The sequence below is a fragment of the Rhineura floridana genome, chromosome 5, assembly GCF_030035675.1.
Source record: "Rhineura floridana isolate rRhiFlo1 chromosome 5, rRhiFlo1.hap2, whole genome shotgun sequence".
Classification (NCBI taxonomy): domain Eukaryota; kingdom Metazoa; phylum Chordata; class Lepidosauria; order Squamata; family Rhineuridae; genus Rhineura; species Rhineura floridana.
The window spans coordinates 141,019,931-141,035,993 of NC_084484.1; the positions used below are offsets into that span (position 1 = coordinate 141,019,931).

At 42.8% G+C, this 16,063-nt stretch overlaps 1 protein-coding gene across 1 annotated transcript in view; it reads right to left on the reverse strand.

The window, feature by feature from the left end:
- Positions 1 to 9,247: 9,247 nt before the first annotated feature.
- The window catches only part of DPT (dermatopontin), a 28,267-nt gene continuing 21,451 nt past the window's right edge, over positions 9,248 to 16,063 (reverse strand). Inside the window, exons 3-4 of the mRNA XM_061629543.1 lie at positions 12,702 to 12,809; positions 9,248 to 11,269 (exon numbers count right to left, since the gene is read on the reverse strand). Of these exons, the coding sequence (XP_061485527.1) occupies positions 11,203 to 11,269; positions 12,702 to 12,809 (175 nt within the window). The 3' untranslated portion in view covers positions 9,248 to 11,202. The remainder of the gene's footprint in view (positions 11,270 to 12,701; positions 12,810 to 16,063) is intronic.

Below are 16,063 nucleotides of genomic sequence, written 5' to 3' on the forward strand. Positions count from 1 at the left end.
AGGGCAGTGTTCTTCAACCTTGGGTCCCCAGATGTTGTTGTGCTACATCTCCCATCATCTTGGGCCACTGGCTAAGCTGGCTGGGATTGATGGGAGTTGTAGTCCAACAACATCTGGGGACCCAAGGTTGAAGAACAGTGCATAAGGCACTGGCCTGCCAATCTCAGTCTTGATTCCTCCAAGCCCACCTGTTTCTTACTTCCATTCAGTCCAGAGGGTGGCCCTGGCTGTTTGCTTCCTCCTCCTTAGTATCAGTTTTGGCCATGTAGGAGTCAACAGGGAAGAGGAAGGGGACAAAACAAGAACTGGTTGGCTTTGCCTGTCATTGGCTCAGGCTCCACTTACTGTTGGCTTCCTTGGCTTCTGACCTAACACTCCTAACGGCCACCACCCACCGCTGGTGCCAATGGGTATGTGCACATAAGAGGGTGCATACAAGGTTTTTCCTCTTCTCTGTTGACCCCCCCCACCTCTTCTCTTCCTGTCACTTGATTCCCTCTAGGTCTCCTTAAAAGGAGCCATTTGGAAGGGAGCTCATCCATTTTTTTGGCAGGAGATTCTCTCAGCAGACAAGTTGCCCCTTGTTTGTTTGTACTTAAAGGGCATTTGCATGTTCTTAAAGAGCATTATGGCATTCCATCAGCAGGGTGATTTCCTTCTGCTTCGACATAACCATTATCAATAGAATGCCATCAGTAAAAAACTACATCACAATTTTTGAGCAACCAGATACCATCAAGGATGTCCAATATCCTTGGTGGTTGGATCATAAATGTGGGGCCTAAAAGCAAACTGCTGTGTACATAAATAATTTCAATTCTGCTTCAATTGCCAGTTTTAAACCCGGGGGCGGGGAGGAATCTATGTGTGTTAAAACATAGCGATGGAACAAAGAGCATTAACTATAAATAGGCACAAAAGGGAGAACAAGCAGTTGCTTGATATGACCTTGCATTTGTTAAGAGCACTTTACAATCTCTTCTTTTGTACACAGTATACTGTGTATTGAACCCATGGGTGCAATGGTGTCCTTTAGGTCTTCCCCTAGTGTCCACGAATCCTCTGAGCACCCCTTGCCTCCCTGCCCCCTTGGTCAGCAGCAGGTGGTAAGGGTGGCTACTTTTTTCTCCCTTGAAAAGTCTGTAGGGCTGAAGATGAAAGTTAGAAGAGTGACACACTTTCCCATTTCCTCTTTTAGTTCTACGTGCCTTTCACAAGACTCAGATTAATTCTACTGCATGTCACTTTTACACAGATTCCTTGGGAAAGCAAAGGACGTGTGAGGTTTATCTCTTTCCGTCTCAGGGAGGGGGACTGATCCAGGGGAGAGGGATGAGAAGTGACTAGAAGGGGTTGCACCCACAGCGCTCACTCAAAAACCCAAATGTGCCCATGAAGCTTAGAAGGTCGGTGACCCCTGGCGACCCCAGGGTGTTGGACCGGTGTAGCACAAAACGTTTCTCTTTTTAAGCTTTAAAACACTTTCTCCTCTCACCCCCTGCTCCACTGTGGCATACCTGTGTGCACACATAGCTAAGCTGCACGATGTTGAGCAAGAGTTCCAAGTGAAGTTGGAAGAGAAGGGCTGCAGCTCACACGTGCTTCCAATGTCAAATGTCTCAAGTTCAGTTCCTGCCAACTCCAGTTGAAAGGGACTAGTAAAAGGCAACATGAATGACCTCTGCTGCTGGACAGAAGAGACAAAATGAACAAATAGCATGGCTCAGTAAGAGGCAGTTTTCTATGAAGTTCCAGGGAAACACTCATTCTCTGAAGACATACTTTACTGCGTTTGCTCCCCCCCCCCGAGTATGGCCTCAAGGATATGTCTTTCTCAACAGGAATTCTGTTCTAGTTCTAGTTCTGGTGTACAAAGCCCTATACAGCTTGGGACCAGGATACCTGAAAGACCGTCTTACCCCTTATATACCCAGTCAATCACTGTGCTCTGCAGGTGAGGGCCTCCTGCAGATACCATCTTATCAGGAGGTCCGTTCTGCACAACATAGGAAACGGACCTTTAGTGTGGTGGCACCTTCCCTGTGGAATTCCCTCCCCTTAAATATTAGGCAGGTGCCATCTCTGTTATCTTGTCGGCACCTACTGAAGGCCTTCTTCTTTCAACAAGCCTTTTAAGTTAAGACCTATCCCAGTCTGTGTCTATGTTGGAATTGCGTTTAATATGTTTTTTTAAACACCTTTTTTTCCTAAACAATATGTTTTTTTAACTCTTTTTATTTAAGATGTTTTTAAAGCTTTTTTAAAGAACGTTTTTAAAGTTGTTTTGTTTTAATGTACTTTAAGGTCTGTTTTTGTGATGTTTTAAAGTGTTTTTACTGCTTATGTTTGTTGCCCTGGGCAACTGCAGAGTGGAAGGGCGGGATATAAATAAATAAATAAATAAATAAATAAATAAATTCTCCCCTTTGGCCAACAGAAGTTAGATCCCTTGCAGAAACTTAAAAAGAGGCTCTCTAACTTTCCTAGCATTTCCAAATTAAGCAAAGGTTTGATAAAGATTGGAATATAGCAACTACAGGGAAGCTTAAGTCAAGAAAGCAGCACCCATGTCACTACGTACATTCCCCCTCCCCTCCTGTTCAACAGTAGGTCTGAAGGTTAAAGGGGGCAAGGTCAAGAAGAAGATGTCTCTGCACTGCAAAGTGATATTCTCAGAGTTGGCCCTGTTATTAACCAGAGTGAAGCAGGTGCCCCAGGTAAGGGAGGCAGTGTTGGTGGGGACAAATTTGATTAACTTTACTTTTAAAGGCAAACCTACCAAATTTTCACTTTCTGAAATTTTCACTTTCTGAAACAATATGCAAACTGAAATACAGCCAACCTTCAAAATGTGCACTTCTCCAAATTTTACAATACGGTTGTCCAACCAGGCAATGTGTACAGAAATGCATACATTGGGGTAAAGTGTGCATAAAATGCATGTACAAGTACATTAGGCAAAATTGTACAAAAATGTGTTTAATGGGAGAAATTCGCACTACAATGCTGTCAGTTTTTTCAATTTTTTAAAAAATTGCAAATTACTGCAAAAATGTGGATAACTGAAGATTGGTAAAATGAGAGAACCAAAATTGACAGATCTATCTGTCTGTCTGTCTGTCTGCCTGTCTGTCCTAAAATTGGGTGAGAGCAAAAAAATGTATATAAAATGCTGCTAATGTGTACAAGAATAAAAAAAGTTCACTGCCACAAAAATCTGATCATACAATGATGATGTGAATAAAATTACTGAAATGCAATTATATGGATCTCATCTGTCAGAATGATGCCTACACATCAAACTGATGTGACAAACAATAATTAAAGACCAAACACATTTTGGGTCTTCATTAGTGGTCAAGGAATTTCTAGTACAGTTTGTACCAAAAGTTAGCCAGTTGGCTGATCTATATAGGGCTCATATACATGGTGGTTTACTGTGTGTTTGGTGCTACTCACATCTCCTTAAAATTTGCATGGTTCACATGATGTTACCGGCAAACAGAAGCTATTGCAGAATTACCCCCTGTAAATCTGTACTCACCCAATCTGCTGATAATATGAAAAGAAAAGAAAAAATGTCTTCACTCCCTTTCTCTAGTGCTTGCAAATGCTTTGCTCTGATACTTTTAGGTGGGTGTGTCAATCATACCCCTCTCCATGCCTTCTCCCTCCTGCATTCATTTTATTTCATATAGGCTGACAAGCAACTTCCATTCTGCTGGCCTTTTTTATGTTGCTGCAAATGGTGCCTTTATTTTCTTTTCCCTGTAACTTGTACACAAAAGCACAACATTGCTCAAACAAAGATTTGTATTTCAGCTACTATATATCCTACCAGGGAAAACACAGATATTTGCACTTCCGGGTTTTTTTTAAAGGAACCTACTGCAACTGGTAGAACAGACTAAGCACGCTCGGTCACCTTAGCAACCAGAGGGAGTGGAAATGTATAATTAGTGGGTGAGCCGTAAGGAAAAAGTGAGACTAATCCTCCCCAGAGGAATACCTGATTGCGGGAATGGGAAAAAGTAATTGGCAGCTAACTTTTGAGATGGAACTGCGGATGATGCAAATGAAAAGTGAAGGTAGAAGAAGTGTATTTTCTATGAAGAAATGCTCCCATGTAGTTGAGCCCGTAGATTACAGGGTGAGCTCACCAGTCATATCCATAAGGCTATATACACACTTGGTGATCATGAAGACATATGAGCTGATACAAAAAGATGGTGCTTTTCTACTAGTGCCCAACCATATATGTTTTAAAGACATCCTCCAGATCTCAGACTATAGATGCCTGTTCTAATATTATGAAAGAGGCCTATCCACTTTCTCCCCACCACGCATATTTTATACATTTGCTTGGAGCATCAACACCGTTGAGGTTTTCTCTAATCTTCCACTGTATGATGTCAGTTTGATCTGCCAGTTCAGATACCACCTAAATGCCAAAGAGGAATTACAGCAGCTGTGACTAGCAGGAATTTCACACACAATATTTCACATATGCACTCTGTGCATTGGAAAAAAGCCGCAGCTCAGTGGTAGATAATCTGCTTTGCATGCAGAAGATCCCAGGTTCAATCCCTGGCATCTCCAGGTAGGGCTGGGAATTGTCCCCGGTCTGAAACACTGGAGAGCTGCTGCCCATCAGTGTAGATGATACTGAACTAGATGGACCAGTGGATCTGACTTGGTTTAAGGCTCAAGTGACTCAAGACAAGTGGAACAAGAGAGAAATGAATACATATTTTCTGTGCCTTTTAGGCTGCCACAGATGAGCATTACAATGGACAAGGCGCAACTGTTTGAAGAGACAGAGAGGAGCCACATGCAAGGCAAGCAGCAGGAGCTGGCAAGGGACTAGAGTGAGATAAAGTCTCTGAAGCAGGCTAGAACAAATCCGTAGAGGCTCTTCTACAAACAAGGAAACTTTTGTGAACAAAGTGCAGATCTTAGGCAGTATCATACTGAATCATTTGCTCCTCACAGAGACTTCTGTAATCCTATAGCCTGCAAATTCATGCAGACTCCTGTTTTCCCCAGAAATATGTGCAGCGTATCGCTACTTACAGAGAAAGTGTCCAGATTTTTTGAAAAATGAGGGTCCCAATGTGTTAGGCAGCGGTATAAGACCAGTTCTAACATGGCATTTCTGTTTTTGTATCACAGAGAAAAGAGAGAGGCAGCAGAGAGAGAAAGAGGAATGGCGTGCCAGAGAGAAAAAGAGGATATTCTTGCCACTGTTGGTTCTGGCCTTACCCACTTTTGGCTGTAGTCCTGCCCAATATAGGCATGTGGCCCCTGAATGAAGGGATGTGGCCCCCAACATAAGAAAGGTTCCCGACCCTTGTTGAAGATGATAAATGGCGATAAAATGTCAAGACTGGCTGCTTAGCTAATCAGTTCATATGCAAATGACAGTGATACTTGTGCTTATTTATTTTCTAAAGGTTCAGGGGCTGAGCCTGACTGGATGGCTCATTCTTTGATTTGGAACGCTAACCCTGAATTATAATTTCACTGGTTTCAAGAACTTCATGTGACATATCTTTTGAAGTGTGAAGGCACACACACTAAACCATGTGAAGGGACATTCTGTTAGCTTTATGTAGTTTCATACAACATATTGCAATTAGGGACAGACAAACCAGTCTAACTTCAACCCATGTCATTCAGAAGAGTTCCGTTCCCTTTCTGTATTCATCAGTAATATGTGTAAAAAAAAAATCTTTAAAAAATTGTATTGAAATCTTTGTATTGAAATCACAAAATACATTGGAAATGTGCCTTTCATCTCAATGTACTCAATGAACTATATCAATATACCATAACAAACTATATCACAACATTTGGAGAAGTGCAAAAGCCAAAGGGTGATTATTCTCTAATCCATGTGTAAGTCTGCAAGGTGTGAATCCGGTCAGTTTGCTTCAGAACTGCAGACCAAATTAATTTCTCTTCTGTGCCTAACAGCAATACAGCTTTATTTGCCAATGAAGCTCTACATTCTTATCTAGCTATAGAGGTGGAGTTGTAACCATGAATTCTTTTCTGCCTCTTCAGTTCACTTGGCATCCACACAGTGGATATGACATCTTCATAGGGCCCTTTTTGCATGCAGATCCCAAAGTAGATAGGGTTCCAATGGCACAGGCTCTGCCCAACCATTTGGCTGCTTGAGGCAGATGACATATATAGAAGCTGATTGGACTGTCAGGAGAATCTTCTTTCTTCAGCACGGATAATGGGACGATGCCTCCAGTGCATCTGAGAGCATTTGGCTAGTGGGAGTGCTACAAAGCAGGCCACATGGCATCTCTGCCTTCTGTTGCTCCACCCACCCACCGTCCCTCTGCTACCAAATGGTAGGGCTGTCCCGGCAACTGCATATTCTATGTACTGCATGTGTGGAGTGTACAGAATGCAATCCACACTCAGATGCACTGGGGCCTATTTGCTTAGATTATGTTGCAGATGAGGGCATGATAAGGGGTGAGACTAAAGGGCCTGTCCCCATGCCCAGAGATTGAGCATGCGCAACAGCAAAGTTGTGTACATTTTTAGTTGTATGGTTGAAAAACTGGATTTATACACCTAAACATGTAATGCACATAGAAGAACAAGTCTTGCTGAAGCAGAGCCAGCATGGCTTCTGCAAGGGAAAGTCCTGTCTCAGTAACCTATTAGAATTCTTTGAGAGTGTCAACAAGCATATAGATAGAGGTGATCCAGTGGACATAGTGTACTTAGACTTTCAAAAAGCATTTGACAAGGTACCTCACCAAAGACTTCTGAGGAAGCTTAGCAGTCATGGAATAAGAGGAGAGGTCCTCTTGCGGATAAGGAATTGGTTAAGAAGCAGAAAGCAGAAAGCAGAAGCAGAAAGCAGAGAGTAGGAATAAACGGACAGTTCTCCCAATGGAGGGCTGTAGAAAGTGGAGTCCCTCAAGGATCGGTATTGGGACCTGTACTTTTCAACTTGTTCATTAATGACCTAGAATTAGGAGTGAGCAGTGAAGTGGCCAAGTTTGCTGACGACACTAAATTGTTCAGGGTTGTTAAAACAAAAAGGGATTGTGAAGAGCTCCAAAAAGATCTCTCCAAACTGAGTGAATGGGCGGAAAAATGGCAAATGCAATTCAATATAAACAAGTGTAAAATTATGCATATTGGAGCAAAAAATCTTAATTTCACATATACGCTCATGGGGTCTGAACTGGTGGTGACCAACCAGGAGAGAGACCTCGGGGTTGTAGTGGACAGCACGATGAAAATGTCGACCCAGTGTGCGGCAGCTGTGAAAAAGGCAAATTCCATGCTAGCAATAATTAGGAAAGATATTGAAAATAAAACAGCCGATATCATAATGCCATTGTATAAATCTATGGTGCGGCCGCATTTGGAATACTGTGTACAGTTCTGGTTGCCTCATCTCAAAAAGGATATTATAGAGTTGGAAAAGGTTCAGAAGAGGGCAACCAGAATGATCAAGGGGATGGAGCGACTCCCTTATGAGGAAAGGTTGCAGCATTTGGGGCTTTTTAGTTTAGAGAAAAAGCGGGTCAGAGGAGACATGATAGAAGTGTATAAAATTATGCATGGCATTGAGAAAGTGGATAGAGAAAAGTTCTTCTCCCTCTCTCATAATACTAGAACTTGTGGACATTCAAAGAAGCTGAATGTTGGAAGATTCAGGACAGACAAAAGGAAGTACTTCTTTACTCAGCGCATAGTTAAACTATGGAATTTGCTCCCACTAGAAGCAGTAATGGCCACCAGCTTGGACGGCTTTAAAAGAAGATTAGACAAATTCATGGAGGACAGGGCTATCAATGGCTACTAGCCGTGATGGCTGTGCTGTGCCACCCTAGTCAGAGGCAGCATGCTTCTGAAAACCAGTTGCTGGAAGCCTCAGGAGGGGAGAGTGTTCTTGTACTCGGGTCCTGCTTGCGGGCTTCCCCCAGGCACCTGGTTGGCCACTGTGAGAACAGGATGCTGGACTAGATGGGCCACTGGCCTGATCCAGCAGGCTCTTCTTATGTTCTTATGTTAATGAGTGATGATGACCGTAGCACATGTAGTGCACATAGTACATGTAAACCTCTTAAGAGGTTTTCTACAATCAAGCAGTATATAAAGGTAAAGGTGTCCCTGCACTTATAGTGCGAGTCGTTTCTGACTCTTAGGGTGACATCTTGCAACGTTTACTAGGCAGACCATGTATATGGGGTGGGATTGCCAGTTCCTTCCCCGGCCTTTCTTTACCCCCCAGCGTATGCTGGGTACTCATTTTACCGACCACGGATGGATGGAAGGCTGAGTGGACCTTGACCCCTTTTACCAGAGATTCCGTTGGAATCAAATTCCGGCCGTGAGCAGAGCTTTCGGCTGCGTTACTGCCGCTTACCACTCTGCGCCACGGAAGATCTTATAAGCAGTATATAAATGTCATTAAATAAATAAAAATAAATAAATCAAATATAGTAGTGCCTACTGCTTGGGCACAGTCAACTGGGCAGAAGAAACTTTGTTCACTGGCTCATCTGAGACATTTTAAAGCAGGGGTAGGGAATCGTAGGCCGGGGGGGGCAAATGTGGCCCTCCAATCCTTTTTATCTGGCTCTTGGGACTTTCCTCATGCCACACCCACACAGAGCCTTGCAGCCATACCCCCTCTCCACAGGCTGCACCCCTCACTGGCCCTGCTTCTCTCCCTCGAGTTTTATCATTTGGCTGGAGCATGTCCTTGAACTCTGAAAATGCCTCTTGCTTGCCCGGAGGGAGGGTTGTGTGAGGTGTGTGAATGTGTGTGGAAACTAGCTTATTATAGAAAGGTAAGATTGACACTGATTGCTCTGCCCACTTTTGCTTTTGACCCCACCCACTACTGGCATGTGGTTGTTCAGGCGGGAATGCTGCCCCCAAGCTGAAAAGGGTTCCCCACCCATTTTAAAGGTTGCGGTCTCCCCTCCCCGACTCCCAGCTATGCACATTGACAGGGTGAGCTGCTCTACCTAAGGCAGCAAAATACCTTGGGTTGGCCCTATTCATCACTTGCATCACGCGAGGAGGCCAAGTCATGATGATGCCATCTGCCAGCAGTTCAATTTGCCTGCTGTCTTTGAACGATAACTGAATGGTGCTTATTTCCCTAAAGTCCTTGGGAACACAAATGACTTTTTTTTTTGTCAATTAGCAAACGTACAAACACAGTTGGGGAAAAATGTTTTAAAGTTACTGCATCACCAAATTAGTTTATTTTATTCAGTTAATTATAATAACAATTGACAGTGTGCTTGTAAATACTGAACATAATAAAGATATCCTAATACAGGCATTTTGCATAACTTGCATTGTTTATTTCAATACGGCTGTTGTCTTTGGATTCTAAAGTATCCCTCTTTTTTTATTGAATCCTCTTCTATAATAGAAAAAATTGTCACCAGCTTCAGGGTCATGGTTAAACCTTTTATTGCTCAATAAAATTATATCCCACATTTGACCTACATAGCAAAAGTCACCAGTATGTCGTCTGTTTTACACAACCAGGTTCAGCCACACAATTACAACTACATATGCCTCTTCCGATTAAAATTTGGAGATCTGGTATTCTCTCATTCATTATGGGCCTCTGATTATGAAAGATGGCAAAGGAAACGTAGATGCCGAACATTTACAAAAACAATGTGATACCATTTAAAAGTTCAGAGGTTGCTACACCAATCTCACCTGGAATTTAGACATAGAAATCATTGTAGAAGTGATTGTGCTTCAGTGCTGTTGATCAGCAATCTCTGCAGTCAACTTCTGCCAGCCAGGCTTGCTATATAACTGGTGTAGGGAATTTTGGGCCCTCCAGATATTGCTGAACTACAATTCCCATCAGCCCCAGCAAGCATGGCCAATGGGCAGGGATTATGGGGAGCTGTAGTTCAATAACATCTGGAGGATCAAAGGTTCCCCACAACTGCTATAGAACATGAATGTGATATATTTGCATGGGTTGCAAAACAGCAGCATTAAAGAAAATGCCTCTGCTATAGTGCAATCCTAAAGCCAAGCTACACATAACATTCATCATGTTGTTTGCCATGGAGAGCAGGATTTTTGTTGCAGAAATTGCCATAGTGGGGTGCTGAGCCAGATCAAAACACTGGCAAGGGGATAGGCAGACTTCAGCTCTTTGCTATCACCCTTGCGTTCCCAATCTGGATTGGGGGGCACTTGCAATTTGCATGGGGATGGCTCCCATTTACTCCATCAGGTCAGTGCTCCCCCTCCCTGATGCAAACTGGAGGCATGGAGGGCAATATGGATTGAGACCACAATAGGGGACAATAGAGCTAAAGCTCTCCCTACCCCCACACCTGGGTCTTATGGATTGGGACCCCCATGCTACCTCAAAAGACATGATTAATGTCCTGTGTAGTTTGACCCATTGTTGTGGATTATTTTGAAGGAAGCACACACATTGGTAGCAATTGTGTGCAAATGAGTAGCTCTGAAACATCAGCAAAGCACAAATTAGAGAGCTTTTCTAGCCCTCTTGGTAAGTAGACAATAGGGAGCAGTGGATACAAAGATGCCATGCAAAGTCTGGATCCGTGTGTACAGGTCAGCAAGATAGCAAAGGAAATAGCTTCATCTAGGTTTATATTAGAAAGCATCTAAACACCATAAAGTAGCTATGAATTAAAAAAAAATAAAGGGAATTGTCCACAGTTTTGTCTAAGGGCACGCTCACAACAAGGCAGCTTCCCACAGTCCCAGGTCAGTGCTGTAACTTGCAGGCAGGAGTATGGGAAGTGACCCTAAAAAGGGCAGAAATATCTCTACTATGGAAGTGGGAAGCCATACACACAACACTGCTAACATTGGTCCCCCACAGTTGCATCCACCAGGTATGTGAATGGCCCAGGAAACAGCGGAAGGTGGAGTGCTCTGCATACATGCTCTGAAGAATGTATGTGAATCTAAGGAGCCCATCTAATCCCTAATTAAGAGCCATATGGATGTGCCTGTCATGTAAAGTTGAACTCAGTGATGTACTTACCAGCCTTCTTCGCAGAAGTGTCATCACACCTCTGCAAAGAAGCTGGTCCATGGTTGGTATTGCCTATCCAGTCTGTTTTCTTTCCCCCCTCTTTTCCCCACACCATTCCACCCCCACCCCCAAGAGCGTGGCATATATTCAGTGTTCTAAACATTGTCAAATTGACAGTCAAAATCCGTCATCCTGCAGATAATAAACTTCCATTGACGATCCCTGCAAGGGAAAAGAAATAGGAAACAAGCTTTAAGGAGCTGTGAATGAGTGGTGAAATATATACCAAGCCCCAGACAGAACATTACAACAGAGCAAGTCTTCTGCTTCAGCTTCTGGTTTTTGTGATCTGTACAGTACAGATAACTATGAGTAAGTTGCAAAAATAATGAGGTTTCCTTGTTTCTTTCGACTTGGCCATCTCTAGCAAATCTCATGATTTTGAAACGTTTGGGGCTGAAAACGTTAACAAAAGTTGGGTGTTTGATCTGAAATGTTAGGCTTCAGGCTGTTGGGAGAACCTTAAGTGGATGTTTATCTTTCTCCAAGGAGCTATGGGAGAAAGGAGAAATTGACATGAAGCAAACAGAAGCAGATGCTTTGGTAGCAACAATGGGTATGTTGGGACATTTCCCATAATTAAAAATGAGCAGGGGACAGGGTATCATTTTGGCATATTGTTTCAAATACAAAAGCACCATAGTACAATGCTGGCCCATCACTGGTCTTAATGAAATTTGATCCCAAGGCTGCTTAGATCAGTCTGGAAAAAAAAAATCAAGGCCAGTTCTTGCCTGGCATTGCTTACTTCTGCCTTTTGCCAAAGGGCAAGCCCCAAGTATAATCAGGGATTACTGGGCCCACCATATGATTTATAGCAGGGGTGCAGAACCCTTTTCAGACCAGAAGCTGCATTCCCTTATAAACGCCTTTCCGGGGGACACATAACGAGTGATGGGGGAGAACAGAGGCAAGAATTTGGTGGAGCAATAGATGTGACTCTTACCTTTGTGCAGTAGGGTATATTCCAGACACACAAAAGTCAAAGGTTTCCACCTACCCCCACCCACTCACATCTCTACTACACCCTCCATCCAGGCAAATTAGAGGAGGCAGTATCACAGTTCAAGGGCAAATTACAACCAGGGAAAAGTTCTTGTGGTGATGGGTGTGGCCAGTGGTGGCTGGGAGCTCCATGTCAGTGGGGCAATGGAATCCGCTCTAGGTTTTAGTCTGAACTTCCAAGTTCAGTGCCACCAGCCACCAGCTGCCACTGGGTGTCATTGGGTGTGACCCTGGGAGGGGAAACAGTTGGAGAGAGTCTTGAGAGCCAAAAAGAGAGGCTTGTAGGGCTGCATTCAGTTCCTGGATCTGCAATTTCCAACCCTAATTTTGAGGCCCTTGAGGAGGATCTACAAAGTAAATTGGGGGTAAGGTTCAGAAAGTCCCATACCGCTCTGATTGGGTAAGAAGTAGACTGTCATTCTGCCTCCCAACTCAGTGAGAAGGGATCAGTGTTGAGATGGCATTTCCCTAAGGCAGTCTATTTGATACTTTACAAAGCATGGTTTTAGAAAAATTAATCACAATATAATAAACCATTTCTTAAATCTGCAGGAAAGGCTAGGCTTTCAAAAGAAACTTTGAATCTGACCTTTCCACACCGGAGAAAGTTGTGGTTGCTCCACGGATATAATGATCATAGGAATACAGCATCATGTCCATATCTTCCCCATAGTGTCCTGGATATTCTGTTGTCAACCTTTTCAACAGGAAAAAAAATCAACTTATCTACCTTTTCTAGAAAAAGTAGGAGAAAATAGTACAACTTAATTTCCTTTCAAATTTTATGACCTTTGTTTTTGTCAGCCCACTAAAAAGCTTGTTCACAGATGTGCCTCAAGAGTGAGCTCAGCTGCCACATACCAAGTACTTTCGGTGCTTTCACATTGCACTTTATTCTGTTATTCTGACAATTTCTTACCTGGTAATTTGCTCATTATATTTGATCTTTCACGTGGCATACCAGGTAGCTCTGGAATTCTGGTGGAATGTAGTGGAAGTTTAGTGCTAATTTCCACAATAAATGATACCAGAAATAATCCGTTAGCAAGGCTGGGAACACAGAAGATCGCAGGAGTTTTTTGCCAGCTGCAGTCGCTCATGTGACAGGCATCCCAGCATGCAGTGCGTTCCCGCCCTTTAGTCGCGCAGGGGTTTTTTTGGCCTGACAAAAATGTGCCGGTATTCCGGCATCAGCACAGATAGCAGCAGCATCGATACAGCTATTATCATGTCAGGTGCTAAAGGGAGAGGGGTTGCATGGTGACCGGATGAGATATTAGACCTCCTAAACCTATGGGATGAAGGAAAAATCCAGCTCCAATTAAAGAGCAGTCACAGAAATTTAGATATTTGTGGACATTTCAAAAGAAATTAAGAAAAGGAACCATAATAGATCGAAGCTCTGTTCATTGCAGCAGTGTGAAAGACCATTGCGCAAAATGCCGCTATATCGGCTGAAAAAGTATTGCAAGAAGTACTGCAGCGTGAAAGCGATTTTAAAAATAGGGACAGCAGCGCTACCTTTTTAATCTGCTAAACTAGCTATAAGCCCCATGTGTGAAAGCAACCTTTGTCACACAGTGCATAGTTAAACTATGGAATTTGCTCCCACAAGAGGCAGTGGTGGCCACCAATTAGAATGGATTTAAAAGAGGATTAGACATATTCATCGAGGAAAAAGCTATCCATGGCTAACAGCCATGATGGCTATGCTCTGCCTCCAAATGCAGTATGCTTCTAAATAGCAGTTGCTGGAAACCGCAGAAGGAGACAGTGTTTCCTTTGCACTCAGGTCCTGCTTGCAGGTTTCCCATGTGCAATGGGTTGGCCACTGTGAGAACAAGATGCTGGACTAGATGGGCCATTGGCTTGATCCAGCAGGCTCTTCTTATGCTCTTATGTCCTTATGTTCTCTCTGTTTTCATGTCTGCCCTCAGCTAACACAGAATCAGGTAATGGGCACTGAATTATTCAGCATCCTACAAATGTCATCTTTCAAAAAAGAAATGTTTTAGACCTAGATAAAGATGAGCTTGAAAATATGTGGTCAATGTTTGGTGAAATTTCAAAAGCCTGAGAGTTTACTAAGGAAGACTCATTGTTGGAAGATTCAAGACAGGCAAAAGGAAGTACTTCTTTGCATAGCACATAATTAAACCATGAAATTCGCTCCCACAAGAGGTAGTTATGGCCACCAACTGGGATGACTTTAAAAGAGGATTAGACAACTGCATGGAGGATAAATCTATCAGTGGCAGCTAGCCATGATAATTGTGTACTAGCTCCAGTACTGGAGGTGGGTATGCTTCTGAATACCAGTTGCTGAGGAGCACTAGTGGGGAAGAGTACTGTTGTGCTCATGCCCTGCTTGTGGGCTTCCTGTAGGCATCTGGTTGGCCGCTGTGAGAACAGGATGCTGGCGTAGATTAGCCTCTGGCCTGATCCATCAGGACTCTTATGTTCTTTGGTGTTCAGCAAGTGGGACTTGACCTCCCCTCATGGCTAGTGAGAGCAAACAATGGATTGGGACCAGACTTAGTCAAGCTTTGAAGAGACTCACTGAATCCATGGGTCAAGTTAGTAACATAATAAATGTAATAATAAATATAAAAACAAAATTATATAAAATCTGCTTAATTTCTTGAGATATTATATATACATATATACTAATTACAGAATGTAATGCTTCTCTGTGCCAAGTATGGACTTTTCCCCCATTAGCCAAAATTACATTGAGCACTAGTTTCAATCATAACCACCAAGTGTTATTTACATATTCTCTTTTCAGAGTCACTAGAGAGATCAAACTCATGGAAAGTATAATACACAACATATATTCAAAAGCCATAAAGTATATATAGAGTGAAGTATAAAGTATATATAGAGTGAATTTAGAAGGCCTTTTACACATCCTATTTTAAGAGTTAACATAATGGAAGTCATTTCCCCAAGAAATCATCCTTGAAATTAGGGTGCAAAGCAGCTCTAATCTGCACAGATTATAAACAATTCCCATACTTTGTCAAAATACACTTCAATGTGCTTGGGGGCATTTCCATAATGAAGCCAGTTGAAATTTGGCTAGTGTTTATAAACTACCTAATGAACTAAGAATGTTCTTTTACTCTAAACAACCCAAAAGAACGGTAATATGGACTTTTTTAAAGGGCAGACTGTACCCTGGTTATAAATGTCTGAACCCTAATAGTCCATTATTCTAATGTGAATATCTAAAACAGCCGCCTCCAACCTGGTGCCCTCCAGATATTTTGGATTACAACTCCCATCAGCCCTAGGCAGCACAGCTGTGCTGTCTGATGGGAATTGCAGTCCAAAATCTCTGGAGAGCACAGGTTGGGGAAGGCTGTCCTAAACTCTTAGATCAGAGGAATGGAGACAGAAAGGCTGTTTTTTATTTGTTTGGCTTGTTTTGTTTTGTGTATGTTCTCTTTAAAAATATGCTTTTGAAAATGTCACATGAAAGTTTCTGACCACATTCAGAATGAGGAGCACTGGTCTCCACAGTGAGTGTTACAGGTGGTTCTGCCACAAAATCTGAAGTGTGGAGAGTGCTTTGTTTTTGAGACGCAAGCCCTCCATGAAAGGGGACAATAGCCATTATTTTCAATCTAAAGTCAATAAAAAGAAATGGTCATACTGATCAGCCCCATAGTCAGGATGGGTCTATGGGTGCACCACCCCACCTAGAACTGTGCTCCCCCAGACTTGTTTTTGGAAAATTGTATTTTTAATTTGTGACATGACAGACAATGACAGCTTCCATTTAAAGAATGACAGCATGTTTTAACAACAGGAGCAATTTAAGAATAGGACCCTCTCAAAAATTCAGTGAAACAGTCAGGGCAAGTGCATGAGGGGAGAGAGACTCTGTTGCCATCAGGGGAGGCTGCTTCCACCTGCCTTGCCCCACCCTCTAGCCTTCAAAAGGGA